The sequence below is a fragment of the Sus scrofa genome, chromosome 11, assembly GCF_054392235.1.
Source record: "Sus scrofa isolate SSC_HxYL_T2T_F1_AM1 chromosome 11, Sscrofa_HxYL_maternal_Yorkshire_Landrace_v2.0, whole genome shotgun sequence".
Lineage (NCBI taxonomy): Eukaryota > Metazoa > Chordata > Mammalia > Artiodactyla > Suidae > Sus > Sus scrofa.
The window spans coordinates 5,353,739-5,376,618 of NC_139393.1; the positions used below are offsets into that span (position 1 = coordinate 5,353,739).

Consider the following 22,880-nt stretch of genomic DNA (forward strand, 5'->3'; position numbering starts at 1 on the left):
TTGCACTTAACATAATGCCCTGATGTTTCACCTGTGTTATTGCAAATAACAGGATTTCTTTTTTATGACTGAATATTTACATGTATGTATGATCACATTTTCTTTAGCCATTCTTCCATTTCTTTGGGTTGCTTCCATGTCTTGGCTATGAAAAATAATGAACATGAAGCTACATGTATCTTTCTGAGTTAGTGTTTTGTATCCTTTGGATAAACACTCAGGAGTGGAATTGATGTATCATACATATTTGTTTTATTTTTAAATTTCTTTTCTTTTCTTTTCTTTTTCTTTTTTTTTTTTTTAGGGCCACACTGGCAGCATGTGGATGTTCCCAGGAGGCTAGGGATGGAATTGGAGCTGCAGCTGAGGCCACAGCCACAGCAACACTGGGTCCAAGCTGCATCTACAACCTATGCTGCAGCTTGCAGGAACTCCAGATCCCTAACCCACCAAGTGAGGCCAGGGATTGAACCCACATCCTAACAGAGGCAACATCGTGTTCTTAACGGCTGAGCCACAATGGGAACTCCAATTCTTCATTTCTAAGTAGTTTTTACATCTTCTAGAAATATCGACATTCTTTTGGCTGGATTTTCACTGGGTTACTAAATAATAACATTAACTTCGAATAGCATCCTTCCCACAAATTTCACACTAAGCTGCTCCTTTTGGAACTAGACAACAGCAAAGGAGGACAAAATTAAATAGTCTAGACAAGGAAGAAAAAAATCTATTTTCAGTTTGTATTTTATTAGAGGTGACTTGCCAGCCTGATGATAAAATTATCCAAAATAAAAAGGGAATGAGTAGCTCCACAAAAATCTTCTTTATTTGTTCTTAAGCCCTTCCCTGACTTATGCATAGAACTACAATTCTTGGTGACTTCAGCCAGAGAGGCAGAATTTGCATCTAGCTAATGCTCGCAGAAAAGGCAGAAGTACTGTTTCAGTCTTACTGTGAATGTCCTTATGGATGTTTCTTATGCACTTGTGCAGAAGCTTCTGAAATTTTAGGTTCATGTGTCCTGGGTTCGGCAAGGGCAACTTCAAGTCCTCCTCTGAGGAGGCTCGCAACCCGGAATCCGAGCTCCAAAGGCATAGAGAAGCTCCCTGGACAACATCAGGCTCCATGCGGACACCCAACCCATCCAGCCCGTGACTACCATCCTCCAAAGTGGCAGCCAGAGAGAGGGGAAGCGGAGCCGGGACGCGAGCAGCAGAGAGGAAAAGCCACCTCCTCGGGGCTCTCTGCCCGGCTCTGCCGGACACCCTGCAGGTCGCGGAGAATCCCAGCGAGTGGCCAGTGGCAGAGGCTGGATGCAGACCAAATTCACACGGATTTCTGCACCTGGCGGCGCCCACTTGGCACAGACGCTAGCTGGCCGACCTCTGCCTCCCGGGCCGCACTGATCTGACCCTCTGTGCCTGAGAGAGAGTGGAAAGCCATCCCCGATTCTCTCACCAAATGCCCGAGGCAGGGGAAGCGTGAGCGGGGTTTGCAGGATGTCAACAGGGAGGGGTCTTCAAAAGAGTCCAGGTGAAAGGAAGAGTGGACACTTTGCTGATTTTCTGCCCTGGTCACGTAAACCTCCATCCCAGGGCCCCCGTCCAGTGCTGGCCTTTGGGGGTCGGACACGCCGAAGAGGACCACCACGTGTCGCAGGGCCAGGCTGTCCTGGATTTACCTATTCCGAAAGAACTGAGAGCACTCGGGGCAGATGAAAAGCCTTTTGTCGGGCTAGCACCTGAGTGGGAAGCTGCACCCCTACTTCCAAGGTGGTCCCACGAAAGGGGCAGATTAGCAGCTTCCAACTCTGAAGACCCGCAGCCAAACCTGAAGGGGTCTGGACTGGATGCTGCTTATTGATGGGGACCAGTAATATCACACCCACGTCACCCACTCCCCCGCCTTGGACAGAAATCAGTGCAAACAGCAGAGCAGAGAACCCCAAACTCACAACAGCAGTGAAGACCCGGCAACAAAGATCGTGGTGGCCTTGTTCAGAACCCTAAAATCTACTTTTTAAAACTAACAGTAACAAGTGGAAAGCTTAACAAAGGAAAAAAAAAAAAGCTAAATTTTGGCAAAAGAGCTCTATGGCTTTATTTTTTCTTTTTTTTGGCCACAGCCATGGCATGCAGAAGTTCCAGGGGCCAGAGGTCAAATCCAAGGCACATCTGTGACCTACGTCCCAGCTGCGGTAACCATGGATCCTCAACCCACTGCGCCAGGCCAGGGATGGAACTCACAGTCCCACAGTGACCTAAGCCTCTGCAGTGGGATCCTTGACCCACTGAGCCATGAGGGAACTCCTCTGTTGCATTTTAACTTACCTTGCTACCTCCCCCCCCACACCCCAACACAACTGCAGACTTGAGGCCAGAAGCCCAGTTTCCTGGTGCAGGTTACTGGTACCAGAGGGCCCAATACTGACCTTATTCTCAGAGAACTGTGGTTCTGCACTCGACCCCTATGGTAGCTCCTTGAAGGATCTCTTTAAGGGTTGCACACAACTTCTTGGGTGACATTTACCGAAAACATTTAAAGGCAAATGTATTAGCTGCTGCCACCTGCAATAAAGGATAACCATTAGGTCAGGCAATAGAAAGACCAAAAATCCTGGGAAGAAAGAAGGGCATAGCTCAAGGAATAAAGGCTTTGAAAAGCTTCTGTGTTTTCAAGGAATCTAGAAGCCCCCATGCGTGCCCGGTCTGCACGTGTGCTCAGTAAAGTCTTGACATTAATAAACTAGCAAAATATGTTCATTACTAAAGCTGAAAAGGTCAACATGTATTACTTATATAGCAAATTGTTTAGAAAAAAAAATCTACATGTCCCGGAGAACCACAGAAATTTGTGGGTCTTTTTCCTAGACCATGTATCATTGAGTCAATATAACTTACAATTTGTATCCCCTGCTAAAATGCATACTTCTCAGGGGCACGGATGTGATTATCAAGTAATGACCAAAAACGGCGTGCTGAACGCCTCTGCCCCATGCTGGTCCCTTACTGCTCCCGCTGTGTGAGTCCATCTCCTCTGGGAAGTCTTTGTGGGTCTCCCAGAGGAAGGATTGTGCCGTTGGTGCTTTCACAGCCTCAGCTGGTGCTTCATGGCCCAGATGAAAATTATTGCTAAATAATCTTCTAATTACTAGTTAGGACTCTGTCTCCCCCGGAGAATGCGTAATTTCCCTGAAGGCACAGACTTTGTTCCCATCTCAGGAAGAGGTTTCAGTATCAAAAGGCACATTACAAATAGTTCAGTAAAAGATGAATGAATACATATGTCCTACTCTAGAGGATTTTAGCAAGAAGGTACCCTCTAATTTTGTAGGTGTTGTGATTCTGGTCTGCATGGAGAATGATGACGTAGAGGGGTGCATGAGGAAGGCACTGGGGACGAGGTGCTGGCATTCAAAGGTTTCCTGTCAAAAGTCAATAACGACAAAGTATACTTTTTATTCCGAACATTTGTAGTAGTTTCTCACTTTGGTGTCCTAGGTTTCAAACACATTGGCTTAAAATTTTCCTTCTTGGGGGGTTCCCATTGTGGCACAGCAGAAACAAATCCGACTGGGAACCATGAGGTTGAGGGTTCGATTCCCGGCCTTGCTCAGTGGGCTAAGGATCCAGTGTTGCCCTGAGCTGTGGTGTAGGTTGCAGATGCGGCTCGGATCTGGCGTGGCTGTGGCTCTGGCGTAGGCCACCAGCAACAGCTCTGATTAGACGCCTAGCCTGGGAACCTCCATATGCCTTGGGTGCGGCCCCAAAAAGACAAAAACAACAACAAAAAAAACAAAAAACAAAAAACAAAACAAACCATGTCATTTATTTATTTATTTTTGGCTGTACCACAGCATGAAGAAGTTTCAGGGCAGGGATCAAACCTAAACCACAGCAGTAACAAAACCAAATCCTTAACCCCCTGAGCCACCAGGGAACTCCTAAAACTTTCCTGATTAAAAGATCCCGTTGATAAAATATCCCTCAAATGGAAAGAGACAACAGTCTTTCAATAAGCGAATGATTAAACCACCTGGGGGCATCCATACCATGAAATACTACTAAATATTAAGAAGAAAGGAACTATTGAGAAACACAACTTGGATGAATCATCTGAGTAAAAGAAGCTGACCTAGGAATTCCCGCTGTGACGTAATGGTCTCGGTGGCGTCTCTGCAGCTCTGGGAAGCAGGTTCTACCCCAGGCCCAGCACAGCGCGTTAAGGGTTTGTCGCTGCTGCAGCCACAGCATAGGCCGCAACTTCGGCTGGGATCAGATCCCGGGCCCATGAATTCCATAAGCTTCGGGGTGGTTTAAAAAAAAGAGAGAGAGAGAGAAGCTGATCGGCTGTGTGATTATTTAACATCCTGGAGGCGGTAGATTCTATGGCTGAAGGACAGGTTGGTGGCTGCCACGGAAGGTGGGTGGAGGCTGTGGGGAGGACAAGGGGCGGCGGCAGCAGGGAGACTTTGCCGGGCTGGAAGGGCTCTGGGGCTTGACCGCAGTCGTGGTCTGGGAACCTCTGCAGGTGATAAAATGGCATGACACCACCCCCGCACAAGGCGTCCGTCACCTGGCTGGTTTCCACTGTAGCTCTATGAGTTACTGCCACAGGGGGAGACCCGGTGAAGGCACTCGGATCGCTTTGTACTTGTTTTACGGCTTCCACAATTATTTCCAAATAAAAAGTCAAAAAGAAAGGAGGAAAAATGTTGGCGCGGGGAGCTACGTTTCCCACAGGAAGGCCTGCAAATCTGTCGCACCGTCCCAGACACACGTGGGAGGACACGTGTCCCAGGAAGGAAGCGCATCTAGAGGAAGGTCCCATGGGACTCAGCACCCCGGCAGCAACCTGCATTGGCTCCACCGTCCTCCTAGAGGCAGCCGCTGCTTTGGCCGCCGGGTACAGAACGGACGCCACTTATCACGTGTACTTGGAGAGGCAGGAGCCTGAGAGAGGCAGATTCCTAAGGTTCCGCCTAAAAAGTCTGGAGGTTGACAAAGAATCTGCCTCTGGTCATCCACGAGGCTGACCGTCTCCCATGACAGTCTTTAGATCCCGAGGTCGAAGTCTGTCCCACCACCCCCTCTTGTCCTCAGGAGTAAAATCCTTCAATTCTATACATGAGAACCATAGACTCCGTTCTTTGATCACGAAAATAAAATGCCACCCACTCAAAATTCTAGAAGAGGAAATATTTTTTTTCCTGTTGAAATGTGAATAACACAGGTCCTGCTAAAGAATTCTATTTATCTCTTCTATGCATTTCATAAGAATTCATTAAAATATCTGAGGGGGGAAAAAAGGCAATGCTGAAATCCATTATCATGCGAGCATAATATTTGGTCTCCACGGCGACCTCAGTATTCTGTCACCACAGTCACTCAGGGCAGAGGCCTCCCCAGACAAGAGCCAGTGTTTGAAACAGCTTCACCGAGACGTAACTTACACGTCGTAACCTTGACCCATTTCAACCTTATTTACTGCATTCCCACAATCTAATTCTAGATGGTTTCCTTCCTCCTCAGACTAAACCCTCTGCCCAACAGCTGTCAACTCTCCTCCCAGCCACTAATCCACTTCCCATCCCCACAGGAGAGTCTATACGAATTGAATCACACGTGTTCTTTTGTGTCTAGCGTCTTTGAACATGTTTATGTGGCATGTATCAGTTATTTTATTTCTTATTGTCAACGAGCTGTCTTTGATACAGATTATATAACATTTTGTTTATCCACTCACCAGTTGATGGACATTTCAGTTGCTTTGACTTTTTAGCTACAGCGACTATGGGTGCTCTGAATATTCAATGCGAAAACTCTGTGTGTGAACATGCATTCATTGCCCCTGTTAGCCACTATAGTAGGTGTAAAGCAGTAGCGCCTGTGTGTGTTGTGTGTGTGTTTTCTTTTTTATCCTTTTCCGACTGCCCCGAGGCAGATGGAATTCCTGGGCCAGGGATCAGACCCGAGCCACAGACGCAGCAGCGCTGGATCCTTTAACCCACTGTGCTGGGCCGGGGATTGAACCTGCGTCCTGGTGCTGCAGAGATGACGCCAATCCAGCTGTGCCGCAGTGGGAACCCCTCCCACTGTAGTTCTGACTTCCACTTCCTTAATTACTAGTAATAGTCAGCATCTTTTTATGTGCTTATCAGCCGTTGTATATCTTCTTTTTAGAAACATCAGTTCAAATCCTCTGCCCTTTTAAAATACATGGGGTCATTTTTAGTGAGTCGTTAGAGTTTTATGTTCTTAATGTAAATCCCTTACTGAATACATATGATTTGCAAATATTTCTCCCATTCTGTGGGTTTTTTCACTTCCTGGCAAGTGTTTTTTGAAATGCAAAAGTTTTAAGTCTAATTCATTATATTTTCTTTTACCCCTGTGCTTTTGGGGCTATTTCTAAGTAATCACTGCCAAAAGCGACCTTGCTTTGTTCTAAAATTTACCGTTTTAGCTCTTACATTTAGGTCTATGATCCACTTTGAGTGAACTTTTCTGCGTGGTGTGAGGTTGAGATCTAAATTCAGTTTTTTGCCTAAGTGGATCTTCAATTGTCCCAGAACCATTTTTGAAGGCTCCTACTTCCCCATTGGGTTTTCTGGATACCATTGCTAAAAATCAATTGACCGTAAATGTAAGGGTTTATTTGTGGGCTTCTTAATTCTATCCTATTGATCTATGTTTATCCTCTTGCCACTATCACACATTACTGTAGCTTTGCATTAAGTTCTGAAATGGGGAGGTGTAGTTTCTCAAGCTTTATTCTTCTTTTTCAATATTGCTGTCTGGATCCTTGGCATTTCCATGAGAATTCCAGCTTGTCAATTTCTAACCCCCCCCAAAAAAGCCAGCAGAGATTTTAATAGAGTTTACACTGAATATGTGGAACAATTTGGGGGGGGGGGGCATCTCTACACAATATTAAGTCCTTTTTAATCTATGGACAGAGAATGTTTTCCCATGTATTTAGGTCTTCAATTGCATTCAACAATATTTTGTAATTTATAATGCTGTAGTCTTGTATTTTTGATAATTTATTCCAAAATATTAACTAGACCTATTATGGTCATTTTGCAGTATATACAAATATCAAATCATTATGTTGTACGCCTAAAACTAATATGTTAATTATACCTCAATTTAAAAAAAGAATGTACAGCTGAAATTTTCCTCTAAGTACAGCTTTCATTGCAACCCATAAATTTTGGTATATTTCATTTTCATTCATCTCAAAGTATTTTTAAATTTTCATTATGATTTCTTCTTTGATCCATTAGTAATTTATAGCATATCATTTAATTTCCACATATTTGTGATCTCCAAATTTTTCCTTATGTTTCCATTGTGGTTTGAGAACATACTTTGTATTTCAATTATTTTGAACTTTTTGAGACTTGTTTCATGGCCTAGTATCTAGTCTATCCCAAAGAATATTCCATGTGAACTTGATATGTCTATTCTGCTATTGTCTGAATATTCTATAGATTTCAGTTAAGCCTAGTTGGTTGATATACACATTTTTTTTGTTTTGGTTGATATCTTCTTCTAATTTTCTGTCCGAGTGTCCTATCCATTACTGATAGGGAATCCACCTATTATTTTTGAATTTTATAATTCTCCTTTCATTTACCTTCTGTTTAGTCTTAACACTAACCTCGGAGTGAACTTTTACAAAAAATAAGTCAGATTATGTCACTCCTCTTCAAAATTCTCTAATGCCTTCCCACCTACCCCACCCAAAATTCAAGTCAAAGTACATACAATGCCTAAAAACCCCCTTATCTTTCACAGCATTCCACACCAGCTCCCCCTCCTCCTTGGCCCAGCCCACTGCCAACACGCCAAACCTAACACTGCTTTCATGCATCAGACACTCTTTGTCCACACTTGCTGTTGTCTTTGCTTGAAAGGCTCTTCTCTCAGACATCTGCATAGCTTCCTCCACTTTTTCAGATCTTTTGCTCAAATGCTCTTCTCAGTGAGGTCTTCTCCGAACACCCTATTTTAACTAGTGATGTTTCATCATTTCCCCTTTCCTGTTTGGTATTTTCTCCACAGCACTCATCTCCATCTGTCATAATATGGATATTATAACATATAGAAATAGTGTATTATTTCTTATACGTCTTTCACCTCTTAAATGTAAATTCAAGAGCACAGGGATTTTTGTCTGTTTTACTGCCACATACCTCCAGCACTAGATCAGTGCTGGTCACAGAGCAGATGCTCAATGAATGTCTGCTCCCTGAATGAATGAATAAATGAATGCCCTGAGCACTGCTGAGGAAACCAGTCAGCTGAGCAGCAGACTAAGTTGGACCCACTGTCAATCTCAAGTGGCCATAAATCCCAATTCATTCTGTTACTCTAAGACTCTGCAAGTGTGAATGATCATTTTCTTAAAATCCCATCATTTTCTTTAAATTCCATTAATACTATTAAAATTATTCGAATTAGGAGTTCCTGTTGTGGCTCAGCTGGTTAAGAACCTGACTAGTATCCATGAGGATGTGGGTTCAATCCCTGGCCTTGCTCAAAGGCTTAAGGGTCTGGTGTTGCCACAGGCTGCTGTGTAAGTTGGGGATGCAGCTGGATCTGGTGTTGCTGTGGCTGTGGTGCAGACTGGCAGCTGCAGCTCTGATTCGACCCCTAACCTGGGAACTTCCATATGCCCTGGGCGTGGCCCTAAAAACTAAAAAAAAAAATTACTCATATTAACAATGACCCAATTGGATCACCCTGTGGCTCCCTTCCACTTCCATCTTTTCCAGCTCGGTTTCCAAATATTTTTAAAGCATTCACTATATGCTAAGCACTGGAATACAGAGTAGTACACCTATAAGGACTAAATCCTAACCTTTATGAAGCTTAGGTTAAAATTTTCTGAAATGCACTGCGCCAAAGAAATCAGACCACTCTCCTCAGAAGTTCCCCGTCTATTTTACTCTCTGGTTTCAAGTACCTTCTCCTAGATCAACTAAAATTAAATAGAATTCTAGCAAATGCTTTAAATTGAACCTTACCAGTTTCATGCACATAAATCGGTTTTCAGATACTAGCAAAACCAAGTTTTAAGCATCACAGATTCTTGAAAACTAGTTTGAAGAAAGTAGTTGGCAGTGGAATTTGCAAAATTTGAAAGCTTTGTAAAATTAGCAGCATTAAACTAAGGTCTGAAAAAGGTTATTTGCATAACATTTTATGCTTCAACTACAAACTCCAGTGCTAAAACTTTCTAAAAGCATTTCGTATCAGTTATTTTGCAGACGCATTTTGATGTCATTGTGGTTCATTATAATGGTTAAAGCTATTGTCCGTTTTCCAAAAAAGTCTATTTCAAAAATTCCTGGCATATATGAAACTGTAGCCAGAGTAATTTTTCTAATGGCTAAAAAGGTTTTAGTCTTTTGTCAGCAAGTCCTGTAGTCAAAATATTTCAACCACAGATTCTTCTTTATTCCATCAGACTATAGCCAAGTACCTGAATGACAGCAGAGAGGCAGAGACAGGACACTGTGCCAGTCAGCAGAAAATTCTGAAGCTACTCAGAGGACAGAAGCCTAATTGCTTACCTATTTCATTTAACAACCAGTTTTGAGAAACTTCTGTGGATTTCTTTTTAAAGTTTCTCCGAGAGCAATTTTAATAAGCATAAGCAAGTCCTAGCTCCATACCTATCTGATTTTCCCACAAATCTGACCTGCTGGACTAATACGCAGTTCCACTAGAAATCTACAGTCATGACAAAATAACAGTGAAGCAAATCTAGCTTACAAGATAAATTAAAAATCCAAGAACTTCACTTCCAGGCAATTCAGCAAAGTTGTACAGTTGCCATTGGAATTGTGATAGGAACTGAATTGACTCTATAAATCGTTTTGAATAGTATGGACATTTTAACAATATTAATTCCATCCCAATCCATGAGCATGAAATATATTTCCATTTATTTGTGTCCTTTTCAATTTCTTTCTTTAATGTCTTGTAGTTTTCAGTATATAGGTCTTTCACTTCCTCGGTTAAATTTACTCCCAAAGTATTTTATTCTTTTTGATTTCAGTTCAGATTTCAAGTATCTAAGTTGAAGTCCCCAGGCTAGGGGTTGAATTGGAGCTGCAGCTGCCAGACTACACCATAGCCACAGCATCGTCAGATCTGAGCCGCATCTGTGACCTACAGCAGAGCTCAGAGCAACACCAGATCCATAACCCACTGAGCGAGGCCAGGAAACAAACCCACATCCTCATAGAATACTAGTCGGGTTTGTTACTGCTGAGCACAACAGGAGGACTTCGAATGAAAATTTTAATGTAAAAAAGATTATTTTGCATAATTATACTTCACAATATGTTTTTCAATTATTCATCGTACTTCTGCCTCATTATTTTAGCTATCATTACAGTGACATTTTCCTGGAGACATGAATTTTCATTATATACTTTCTACACTAGAAACTCCTCATCGGTTCTTACCTGAACTTGTCTTCCTGCCAGTCCATCCAGACGACGGGCAAATCCAACAGAGTTGACTGATGTCCTATGTGAGTTCCCAACTAAAGCCCCACACCTAAGAGGGCAAATCCATCTTTTTTCCAAGCTTAGAAAACTTGCCCTGCTGGAGATAAACTGCCAAAGTCACCTGAAAAGCCAAAATAAAGCAAAACATACTCTGTTAATACTCTTCCGCAGTGTAAAGTACAAAAACAGAAACAGAGATGTGAATTTAGGTTTTTTTTTTCTTTTTTTTCATTTTTGGCCACCCCATGTCATATGGCGCTCCACGGCCAGAGATCAGAGCTAGTCTTGACCTAAGCCTCGGCTGCCTAACCCACTGTGCTGGGTGGGGCTCGATCGAACCTGCGTCCCAGCGCTCCCAAAACACCACCGATCCCAGAGTCACAGTGGAAACTCCTGAATTTACTTTAATGACCAAAAGTCGTGGGGTTTTTTGTTGTTGTTTTTTTTTTGTCATTTTAGGGCCACACTGGCAGCATGTAGAGTTTCTCAGGCTAGGGGTCAAATCAGAGCTACAGCTGCTGGCCTACACCTCAGCCACAGCCACGCTAGATCCGAGCTGCATCTGCGACCTACACCACAGTTCATGGTAATGCCGGAAACTTATCCCACTAAGCGAGGCCAGGGATCGAAACTGCGTCCTCATGGATACTAGTCAGATTCATTTCCACTGAGCCATGACAGGAACTCCAAGTTATGGGTTTTGATAAGTATTTTACTCAAGTCTGAGGCAAGATCAAATTTGCTTCCTTTTAGTAAATCACATTCCTGCTCATGGGCTGAACTTATGTTTTAAAGCTACTGGATAACTTTCATTTGTCCGAGTTTTTAAAGTCGTTATCCATTTCTCTGAGTTTTTTTTTCTTTTTAGGGCCAAAGGTGTGACATATGAAGGTTCCCAGACTAGGGGTTGAATCGGGGCTACAGCTGCCAGCCTACACCAGAGCCACGGCAATGCGGGATCCTTTAACCCACTGAGGGAGGCCAGGGATCAAACCCACAACCTCATGGATACTAGTCGGGTTTGTTTCCACTGAGTCACAATGGGAACTCCCCTCTGAGTTGTTAAAGTTGAGTTTTTAAAGTTGTTTTAAACAGAGACTTTCATTTCTCTGAGTGTTTAAAGTTTTTGCATATGTACAATGCCTTTACATAAGCAAAACCTACTTTCTTGCAGCTCTGATTCAACCCTTGGCCTGGGAACCTCCATATGCTGCAGGTTTGGCCCTTAAAAAAAAAAAAAAAGTTCAAAACCCAAAAAACCTACTGTCTGCCTGTAATATCCTTACCACTTATCCTCTGGTGGATGGCTGCTGTTTCATCAAGTTCAACCTTTTTTTTTTTTGCTTTTTAGGGCCGCACTCACAGCATATGGAGGTTTCCAGGCTAGGGGTCCATTGGAGCTGCAGCTGCCAGCCTACACCAGAGCCACAGCAACTCAGGATCCAAGCTGCATTTGTGACCTACACCACAGCTCACGGCAACACTGGATCCTTAACACACTGAGCAAGGCCAGGGATCGAACCTGCATTCTCGATACTAGTCAGATTCGTTTCTGCTGAGCCACAAGGGGAACTCAACTCCTTTTTTCATGCAGGGGTTCTTCTCTCCCACTCCTTCCTCTAATACAGGTGCGCAGCCCCCACACTGCTCACAGCCAGCACCCGTTTCCCGTCTCCTTAGCACACTGTAGCACCCTCTTCCTCTGCAGACTCCTTGTGGAGCCTGGAGGGCAAGGATCATGTTTTACTCACGTTTACAGTCTCATCCCTCAGTGCAGTATGTGATTTAATCTAGGGCCTTATAAATACTGAATGAATTTTGAGTTTTCGTACTTTCTACATTTAATTTACTTCCTATTTCCATGTTTCAATTCTTTTCTTATTCTTTTTACTTAATGCAAAGTGATCTCAAACGAGATAAACTGACCGTTAGACACTTAAGAAACCACTTTGGTTTTCATATCTGTAGATGGAGCTGGTGATACAAATCTACTTTAAAAACCTGTCGTAAAAATAAATGCCTTACTATCTTCAGAGGAAAATGTTAAATAAATTTTTAAAAATATATTGGGAGTTCCTGCTGTGGCTCAGGGGTAACCACCTGACTAGTATCCACGAGGACGCAGGTTTGATCCCTGACCTTGCTCAGTGGGTTAAGGATCCAGCGTTGCCAAAAGGTGTGGTGTAGGTCGCAGAAGTGGCTCAGATCTAGCATTGCTGTGGCTGCGGCATAGGCCAGCAACTGCAGATCTGATTTGCCCCCTAGCCTGGGAACTTTCATATGCTGCAGGTGTAGCCCTGAAAAGCAAGAAAAATAAAATAAAATAGGGTTTACTCTGGAAAACCGTTTGGCAATTTTCTATGAAGTCAGACATATCTTATGATCAAGCAATGCTCTAAGTATTTACCCAGAGAGATGAACATATATTCACAAAAATATTTATGGCAGCTTTATTCATAGTACCGTTAAATTATGTTTTTTTTTTTAATTTTTTTTGTTGTTGTTGTTGTTTTTTTTCCTAGGGATGCACCCTGGGCATATGGAGGTTCCCAGGCTAGGGGTCTATCAGAGCTGTAGCCGCCAGCCACAGCCACAGCCACAGCAATGCGGGATCCGAGCCACGTCTGCGACCTACACCACAGCTCACGGCATCGCCGGATCCTTAACCCACTGAGCAAGGCCAGGGATGGAACCCACAACCTCGTGGTTCCTAATCAGATTCATTAACCACTGAGCCATGACGGGAAGTCCCCAAAACCCCCCAAATTTCTATCAGGAGGAGAATGTGTAAGTGAACTGTGGTATACGCATATAGTGGAATACTTCTTAGCAACAAGAAATAAATGGAACTACTGGTATAAGTAACAACATGACTGAACCTCAAAAACATTAAGCTGAACAAAAACAGCCAAATAAAAGAGTACATACTGTACAGTACCATTTATATTAAAGAATAGGCAAATCTAGGAGTTCCCACTGGGGTGCAATGGATTAAGGATCCAGTGTTGCCCTCAGCTGTGGTGTAGGCTGCAACTACAGTTTGGATTCAATCCCCGGTCCTTGGGAATTTCATGTGCCAGGGATGTGGCTGAATTTAAAAAAAAAAAAAAAAAAAAAGAGGAGTTCCCGTCGTGGCGCAGTGGTTAACAAATCTGACTAGGAACCATGGGGTTGCAGGTTCAATCCCTGGCCTTGCTCAGTGGGTTAAGGATCCGGCGTTGCCATGAGCTGTGGTGTAGGTTGCAGATGTGACTTGGATCCTGCATGGCTATGGTTGTGGCGTAGGCCAGTGGCTACAGCTCCGATTCGACCCCTAGCCTGGGAACCTCCATATGCTGCGGGAGTGGCCCAAGAAATGGCAAAAAGACCAAAAAAAAAAAAAAAAAAAAAAAAAAAAGAATAGGCAAAAACTAATCTATGGTTATAGAAATCAGAATTGTGGATGGTTCTAGAGGCGGAGGGGGATTAACTGGGAAGAAGCATCAGGAATGTTTTCTTTCTTTTTTGGCCGCCCAGTGGCATATGTAGTTCCTGGGCCCTGATCAGATCTGAGCCTAAGCCGCAGCTGTGGCAACGCTAGATTTTGGAAAGGAAAAAGGATGTTAAGAAAAAATGTGAATTATAGACTTTAGTTAACGGAAACACGCAATACTGGTTCACTAACTGTAACAACTGAACCATTCTAACGTGGACTGAAGTTTGGGATTTGTCATCAGCCTCCACACAGAGTAAAACATGACCCACTGCACCTGCCAACCACGGCACCGACAGGCGGATCTCGGGGTGGAGATCAGGAGGGAGGTACTCTGTGCTCTGGGGACACTGGAAGAGCAGGTCTTCAGATACATTTTCTTTCTTTTTTTTTTGGTCTTTTTGCCATTTCTTGGGCCACTCTCGCGGCATATGGAGGTTCCCAGGCTAGGGGTTGAATCGGAGCTGTAGCCCCCGGCCTATGCCAGAGCCACAGCAACGCTGGGTCTGAGCCGCATCTGCAACCCACACCACAGCTCAAGGCAACGCCGTATTGTCAACCCACTGAGCAAGGGCAGGGATCGAACCTGCAACCTCGTGGTTCCTAGTCGGATTCGTTAATCACTGCGCCACGTTGGGAACTCCAGACAGATATTTTTAGGACATTTTATGAGCCCACTTCTTGCATCCCCTCATATCTAGAAAAACACTAACACCTTTCATGGTGACATCTGCCCCATGTGACAAGAAGTAGCCTTCACAAGACCAGCAGCAAACTTTGTAATATTCGTGCATGGCTGCACGCACCTCCCCCTCCCCCTTTATCACTTACATCTTGATAGTTCCCCTTTCCTCCAGGCGGCAGTATTTCAGAGCTGGCTGAAATACTGCCTTCTGGGCTGTACCTAGTGGACAAAACAAAAGATGTCAAGGTCAGTCACTCCAAAGTTGGGCCAGTTAGCCCTGAAGGAACTCAAGAAAGAAATACTGGCCCAGGGCTGGTGCATATCAGAGGAGTGATTCCTGTAAGCCCAGACCGTTGCATCTTTCCAAAGAAACTGGTTTTCTGTAAAACTTTTTCTGCAAATCTGGTTTTCTGTAAATCTTTTGTTCCTCATACTCTCTCTTTGTTACAAAAACTCATATATCCTTGCTCCCCCCCTCACCTCTTTGGAGTGGTCTCCCAGGCTTAACTCCTAATTTAATCACCACCCCCCCAGCCAGGTATTCAATACCCAGCTCAAAAATAGTCAAGAAAGTTAAAGCCTCCCTTCTACCCCTTTCTTTATAGTCTCCTCCCTATCAGACAATACCACACTTCTAAATTAGATTTTCAGTTCCTTTTATTCCTGGACTAGTTTCACTACATATGCATGTATAACAAAAGCAATATATAACATTGTTTTACATGTTTTAAAATTGCACCTACGCGAATTCCCACCATGGCACAGTAGAAACGAATCTGACTGGGAACCATGAGGTTGCAGGGTTAGATCCCTGGCTTTGCTCAATGGGTTATGGATCCGGCGTTGCTGTGAGCAATGGTGTAGGTCGAAGACGCCGCTCGGATCTGGCGTTGGCCACCAGCTGTAGCTCCAATTAGACCCCTAGCCTGGGAACCTCCATATGCCCCAGGTGTGGTCCTAAAAAGCAAAAATAGAAAAAAGAAAAAAAAACTGTACCTACATAAATCTCCCTCTTTCTGCTTCATCACATTTCTAGGTTCAGTCTTGACTTACTGGCATATAATATTGCGTCCTGTGAATATCCCATGTTTATGCTCTTATTGATGGAAGTTTCCAATTTTTTGCTCCTACTCACAGTGGGGCTATGGACACCCTTGTCTACACAGCAAAGTTCCTATAAAATACACAGTTAGGAGCTGAATGCTGGAATTTGCTCTTTGGATATTTCGGTTTTACTAGAGTTTGCCCAATTGCTTCAAGGTGGTCTTAACATGTACGCACCTACCAGCAGGTGCGGAGGATGTTTAGACGCGTGGAGGAAAGAGCTGACTGAAAGACATACAAATTGGATAATACACTCTCTCCACCACCACTTGACTTCTGTGCCCACGCAGTCAAGTCTACAAGCGGCAGCTAAGCGCTCAGAGGAAATAACCAAGCGCTCCCAGCGGCCCCACAAAGCAAGCACCCGCCCGCTTCCGGCGTGGCGTCTGTCGCAGGCTTGACGTCAGCACGCTCGGGGCGTCGCCGCCCGGGTGGCGCCCTTGAAGGCCCCTTTCCGGGCTGTCTGGCAAGATCCAAGTGTCCGCTTGCGTGGGTCGAGCACCTCTTTTTCTCAAGAAAGGAAACCATTCTCACAGGCTCTTCTGGTTCCTGGGGACGCTACCCGCCCCCAGAAAAGAGTGGCTGCGGGCCGGCGTCCCCTCAGGCAGCGCCGCGGGCAGCCCGCAGGCCCTTGTAAGGCGCGCGCGCGGCCCCGCCTCCTCCTTTTCGGCCGGCACCGCCATCTTCCAGGTAGGGCCCGCGCGTGGCTCCCGGCGCCCGGCGTGCCACCGGCGTGAGCGCCAGCGCGGCGGCCGCGGCGGCCGGGCGTTGGGGTTCTGGAGAGACTGTCCAGTCCGCTTCGGGCCCGCTGGCTTAGGTTGGGGAGCTATGTCCGTCCGCGGCGGGCTCGGGCCTGGGCCGCGGGGCCGAAGGCCGGGCTCCGACGCCGCGGCCCTGCTCGGGGGACATGCGCTCGAAGCACCGGGGAGAGACACGTGGTTCTGTAATGTTTTCGGTGTGGTGTCCTAATCCCCGTTTGGGAACTTGCAGCGTCATGCTGTGGGGTAGAAGTTTAGGGTAGTGGGAGCGGGTTTAAAGTCAGCCGCCGGCCTGAAGCTCCGGTGAGGCCTGCGTGTGTCTGAAAGTCGGGGGTCGTGTGTCGGTGAACCACACAGGTGCCCACTGCGTCGATCGGCATAAGGAAGTCCCGGCCTTTCGTTGGTGATGCAGGAAATGATTTCTCGCGGCTTTAATTCTGGGCTGGGATCACAGTTGGACAAAGGGAGTAAACTGTGCTGCGGGTTCTGTTTTCGTAACGCCTGGACAAGTGTTGAGCGGAGGAGGGATTCATGAGTAGCCGAGTCAGACCTAACGTGAATAACCACTACATCTGAGTCTGGTTATGCAAACTGCGGGTTGCATTCCGTAGTGGGTCCCATTTTTGGAAGTATTACAGAATTTAAAGCATCGTTGCTTGGGACGTTAAGTATTATTTTTAAAAACGCGTTCGTTTGTGTATTCAACCATGTTCAATTTCTAGCTCAAAAAATGGGTCTAGTGGAAGGAGCGTGGATTCTGGAGTCAGAAGTGACTTCCATTACGGATTGTGCCACTTTGTGACTCCACATAGTGAGGTGGACCTGCAAGCATGTCTCCTTGTTTATGAACTTAATACAGAGTTGAGAATTAAAGCTGAACTTGTGCTGCATAGATGCTTAATGCCTTTTAAAAGGAAGGCTGCATTTGTTTTAACAATGGTTTGCTTCGAATGGGTTGGGTGAACCGTTCTTGTGTGTCTTCTTGCCACACAAGTTAACCTGAAAAAGGTACTTGGGTGTCACTGTTCTTTACGGTTAAGGGGTGGTAGGTAAAAAGAGACTGGTTTATGTTGGAACACTCTCAGAAACCTAAGCTGGCCTTCGGTTTATTTTGCCTTGTGGTAGGAGTAGTTGCTGGCAATGGTATGTTCTCCACTTGGATGATTTGAAGCAATGAAAACCATTTTCTGACCTTTGGGGAAATAAAGTGAAAGGTTCAACTTGTGAAAGCCTATTGATGAGTTCTTTGACTACTATTTACTAGTGATAATCCCTTTCCGAGTGCTAGGAATTGCTCCGTGTTTTGTAGACATTACCTTAGTTGTAAAAGCATTAACCCTATTTCACATGGGAGGGTCAGAGTTTAAGAGTAGGTCTCCCAGCAAATACTGGGCAGAACCTATGTCAGAATGAGTTCAGTGATTTTAAAGCCTACTGTATGTCCTCCTGTCTTATGTTTCCTTGTAAACCTAGATGTATGAAGTGAGCTAGTTTTGACAGTTAATAGATGTTGTATAATGAAACCTGTAGGTTGATAAGAAAGGGGCTTTAGTCTGTTGTGTTAAAACGCAAGACTGAGTTTTGTCATTGTCATGTCCCCGAACAGTACGTATATCTTCTAGTTAGCAATCCCAGTGCTCTTAGCAGTCTAGGCTGGGTTCTCCTGATTAGTGTGGCACAAGTCCTGTTGTGTTTTTATATTCTAATAGGAAAAGTACTGGTTTGGATTTTTAAATCCAGTTCGGCTTTTTAGGAGTTTTAAAGTTATAGAACTTAGGTGGTTTTGGCAGAAAGCTTACTTGGTAAAATAACTTGAGTTTGTTTCTGTTTTGTTTTTACCCTTTATAAGAACCATGCTGAACCGGCTTTTTAGATACTGGCTTGATTCTGATGTTTCTACCGAAATGCATGCATTTGTAATTACACGTTTTTTTTGGTTAAGGGGCAAGTAACAACTTTGCAGTTGTATTTGACTATTTTATGTTTTCTGGTTTCAGTAATTCGCCAAAATGACAAACACGAAGGGAAAGAGGAGGGGCACCCGCTATATGTTCTCTCGGCCTTTTAGAAAACATGGTGAGCAGAGTCACACTCCTTGGGGGCAAGCATGGCATACATTCGTGTTTTGTTTGCTGTTTGTTGTGGTTCGTATATATATATTTACTTCTTATTTTTAGCTTTTCAGTCTTAATATTGACTATCAGGTTTTTTGTTTATTCCGCAGGAGTCGTTCCTTTGGCCACATACATGCGAATCTACAAGAAAGGTGATATTGTAGACATCAAGGTAAATTATAAGATTGAGGAAATGACTCAAACGAGTTTGAGAGTGTAGCGTGGCTACTTTAGTTTTACTTGCAGAAACCTGAGTTTTAAAAGTGCTGTTTTGAATCTAAGAATGTTCTCGTTGTTCTTAACAGCTAATGGGAACAACTAGGGGAAAGGGTGGTGAGAGTTTGTGCGGCGCCTGTCCTGGCGCTCTGGAGCTTGATGATGATGCTCTTTTTGATTGCTTAAAGCAAAGTGAAAATGACATTTCACCGGCTCTGAAAGCTCTGGAGTTGTCGTTTAAAGCAAAGGAATCTTAGGCTGTCTTTCTTTGGGTTTAAAAGGAAGGGGAAATTGCTGGCATAACATTTATCTCCTTTCTTAACAGGGAATGGGCACTGTTCAAAAAGGAATGCCCCACAAGTGTTACCATGGCAAAACTGGAAGAGTCTACAATGTAACCCAGCATGCTGTTGGCATTGTTGTAAACAAACAGGTTAAGTAAGTGACGTCGTAGGATTCTTTGTGGCTACTTAGTCTTCCCTCGCATCCCCTTTTCACTTTGCCAATTGGACTTGTGTCTTTATTGGTCATTCAAATGGGGAAAAGAAAATAATCCTTTTAAAACTCAAGCGAACTGAGTGTTTGTCTTGTAACCTGTCAGAGGAAACAAGTTGTGATAAACTAACTACAGGGTCTTGTGGAATGTGTTACTAACAGCCGTAGTTTTCAGAGGATACAAAGTTTAATAAGCTGTAAATTTTATGAGCAGTAGAGTTTGAGTTCTTTGGTGTGCTTCATCAGAAGAGAGCCTATGTGGTGTAGGCCAGCAGCTATAGCTCTAATTCCACCCCTAACCTGAGAACTTCCATGTGCCGCAGGTGTGGCCCCAAAAAGACAAAAAAGAGAGGGCCCCATTTTTAATGGGGATGTTGCCTCAAGGCCCCATACAGTAAGGGTTAGTAAATAATTATAAATTTGCTATCATCTTGTTGGTTTTTCCTGTCTGTGGGTAAAAAGTTTCCTGGTTTAATTAGTAAATGAAATTGCCAAAAGAATTTTCTGAATTTCAGCTGTGGTTTTTTTGTTTTTTTGGTTTTTTTTTTGTTTTTTTTTTTGTTTTTTTTTTTTTGTTTTGTCTTTTTTTGCCATTTCTTGGGCTGCTCTCGCGGCATATGGAGGTTCCCAGGCTAGGGGTCGAATCAGCTGTAGCTGCCAGCCTATGCCAGAGCCACAGCAACGCAGGATCCGAGCCGCATCTGCGACCTACACCACAGCTCACGGCAACGCTGGATTGTTAACCCACTGAGCAAGGGCAGGGATCGAACCCACAACTTCATGGTTTCTAGTCAGATTCGTTAACCACTGCGCCATGACGGGAACTCCTCAGCTGTGGTTTTGAAGAAACATTTAAGAGTTTTTTTCTTTTCTCCAGGGGCAAGATTCTTGCCAAGAGAATTAATGTGCGTATCGAGCATATCAAACACTCTAAGAGCCGAGACAGCTTCCTGAAACGTGTGAAGGAAAACGATCAGAAAAAGAAGGAAGCCAAAGAGAAAGGGACTTGGGTTCAGCTGAAGCGCCAGGTAAGTGACTGGCAGGGGTTCTTGGTACTGAGTAGGTACTTAGCTCTGGGAGCACTTTGAAATTGAGTTGCAGTACTCTACATAATTATTCCCTCACCCTTTTTTCTTCACTAGCCTGCTCCACCCAGAGAAGCTCACTTCGTGAGAACCAACGGAAAGGAGCCTGAACTGTTGGAACCCATTCCTTATGAATTCATGGCATGATGAGTGTAAAGAAAATAAAAGACTTAGATTGTAAAAACGTTTCTCTTAATTGAATGGAAGTGTTTTCTCCTCCTCCAAAGAAATATTTAAAGCAGGTTTTGTGTTCAAATTCAGTGGGTGGTGTCTTTACTATTCCAAGTTTAATTTTTTTTTTCTTTCTGAAAGTTTGAGGTTGTTGAGCAATATAAAACGGACTCCTTGATAAGTACTGCCAGGTACTTGTTTATAAAACATTTGTACTAGTTTGAAAATAGTCTGAAGAATTACCTATTGTATTATAGTTAAACCCAAGGAAAGTTGATTACTCATAATTGCATCATAAATAGCTATGTTTCAAAGATTAGAAACTGAAACAGTTTATTTATTTATTTATTTATTTATTTTGTCTTCTTGACATTTCTTGGGCCGCTCCCACGGCATATGGAGGTTCCCAGGCTAGGGGTCCAATCGGAGCTGTAGCCTCCGGCCTACACCACAGCCACAGCAACTCGGGGTCCGAGCTGTGTCTGCAACCTACACCACAGCTCACGGCAACACCAGATCCTTAACCCACTGAGCAAGGGCAGGGATCGAACCCACAACCTCATGGTTCCTAGTCGGATTCATTAACCACTGCGCCACGAAGGGAACTCCCTGAAACAGTTACTTAAAAAACATTGTTTAAAGTACCCTCCTGCTTCTTTGTGAGTTATGTGCTGGTTCTTAGTTGTTGGTATCTTTCCTGCAGTAGTGTTCAGAAAAGTGTTTAAAATAACTATTTCAAAAAATAACTATTTCAAAGGCTAAACAGCATTTAATGTTCTGTGGCATTATAAGCACTTTGCTTAATGTACTTAAAAGATTGGAGGGGTTCCCCTGTGACACAACAGGTTAAGGATCAGGTGCCTCTACTGCTATGGCTCCAGTTCAAGCCCTGCCGCAGGTGTCACCAAAACTTTGAATAGGTATCTTTTGCCCATTTTACATAAAATGAAGCTAAAGCACAAATAACTTGCCAGCAGTTACAGGTGCAAAGCGTTGGACAAGGATTTGAACCCAGGCATCTTAGTCACTGGTGCTGTATTGCTGTCGTTGCCACCTTCCCCCCACCCTTTTTTCTTTGCTTTTTAGGGCTGCACCTATGGCATATGGAAGTTCCCAGGCTAATGGTGGAATCTGAGCTGCAGCTGCCGACTTATACACCACAGCTCACAGTAAAGCTGGGTCCTTAACCCACTAAGGCCGCGGATTGAATCCAAATCCTCATAGATACTAGTCAGATTCGTTACCGCTGAGCCACAGTGGGAATTCCCCTATTTATAACTTTAGTAAAGGCTGTGAATAGTTTAAAACCTTCGGTTTTATCTAGTGAACTTCAGTAGTAGTAGAGCTGCTTTGGAATCCAGCAAACCTGGTTTTAAATCTTGGTAAATTCCTATCCCAACGTAACTCAATAAATGGTGGTTATTAATTGCCCTTAAAAACTCACAGCATTGGGTTAAGAATCCTATTGCAGCTGTTCTGGTTGCCGTTGGGAGGAGCAGTTTAAATTAGTGGCCTCGCATTGCCACAGCTGTAGCTCAGATTCAGTCCCTGGCTGGGAACTTCTATATGTTACAGGCGTGGCTATTAAAAAAAATTCACATCCAGTGGTAGAGGGTTGTGTTTAAGTCTGCATTAGTCACTTTTATTTGCTACTACCACAGAAAATGAGAACCTTAGGACCTGCAGCAGTTGGCATTCCTATCTATCCTGTTTTTCAGTCTAAGTTGATGGCACCACTTAATGCACCCAATTGAAGTCATTTTAAACTATGGTCAGTCACTGCATGTTTTAAGAATTCTGTTTCCTGGAGTCCCGTCGTGGCTCAGCAGTAACAAACCCAACTAGTATCCACGAGGAGACAGGTTCGATCCTCAGTGGGTTGAGGATCCAGGATGGCTGTGAGCTGTGGCAGCTGCAGCTCTAATTTAACCCCTAGCCTGAGAACTTCTGTTTGTATAATCCTATTTCCTAAAGACCTTTCATAGCCATTTCTGCTTTCCTTTCTTGCCCCTTTAGTCTCACTCCATTTCTCCCTTAAACTACTATGGCAACTTCAAGGCTTATTGGTCCCCTTATTATGTTGTAAATTAACTATCACCCCCACCAAGGGTGGTTATGCAGATTCCGTAGGAATCCATGTAAAATGTGGTGTCGCAAATCCTCAGTAGCTGCCAGCTTTCACTTCATGATCTGCTCATGGAGAACTTGGCAGTTGGGGTTGATGGAATAAAATGCTCCTATCTTTGTTC

General features: G+C 44.0%; 1 protein-coding gene, 1 long non-coding RNA gene and 2 other non-coding genes across 11 annotated transcripts in view; 3 read left to right on the forward strand and 1 right to left on the reverse strand.

The window, feature by feature from the left end:
* LOC102162556 (uncharacterized) overlaps positions 1 to 16,157 on the reverse strand; it is a 36,663-nt gene extending 20,506 nt beyond the window's left edge. Inside the window, exons 1-5 of one of the 6 annotated variants that reach the window (XR_014819034.1) lie at positions 15,970 to 16,157; positions 15,689 to 15,862; positions 10,487 to 10,652; positions 4,138 to 4,306; positions 732 to 2,570 (exon numbers count right to left, since the gene is read on the reverse strand). This is a non-coding gene — a long non-coding RNA (uncharacterized LOC102162556). Of the gene's footprint in view, positions 1 to 731; positions 2,571 to 4,137; positions 4,307 to 7,179; positions 8,086 to 10,486; positions 10,653 to 15,688; positions 15,863 to 15,969 lie in introns of those variants that run through there. The other 5 variants (XR_014819032.1, XR_014819030.1, XR_014819031.1 and 2 more) reach the window with 5 other exon arrangements.
* A 58-nt stretch (positions 16,158 to 16,215) lies between these two features.
* On the forward strand, positions 16,216 to 20,648 carry RPL21 (ribosomal protein L21). Of its 3 annotated transcripts, none has more exons than NM_001444603.1 (6): positions 16,216 to 16,482; positions 18,548 to 18,626; positions 18,775 to 18,836; positions 19,206 to 19,318; positions 20,253 to 20,403; positions 20,518 to 20,648. In NM_001444603.1, the coding sequence occupies exons 2-6, from the start codon at positions 18,560 to 18,562 to the stop codon at positions 20,605 to 20,607; spliced, it is 483 nt and encodes a 160-aa protein (NP_001431532.1). In that variant the 5' UTR covers positions 16,216 to 16,482; positions 18,548 to 18,559; the 3' UTR covers positions 20,608 to 20,648. The 3 variants fall into 3 exon arrangements, with proteins under 3 accessions (NP_001431532.1, XP_020921175.1, XP_003482913.1); XM_021065516.2 differs by having other exon boundaries at positions 16,455 to 16,747; positions 20,518 to 20,644; XM_003482865.5 differs by having other exon boundaries at positions 16,455 to 16,609; positions 20,518 to 20,644.
* Positions 19,034 to 19,104, forward strand: LOC146398489 (small nucleolar RNA SNORD102). The gene has a single exon (XR_014820152.1). It is a non-coding gene; the product is annotated as a small nucleolar RNA SNORD102 (small nucleolar RNA).
* Positions 19,365 to 19,492, forward strand: LOC146398490 (small nucleolar RNA SNORA27). Its single transcript, XR_014820156.1, has one exon. It is a non-coding gene; the product is annotated as a small nucleolar RNA SNORA27 (small nucleolar RNA).
* Positions 20,649 to 22,880: the final 2,232 nt, after the last annotated feature.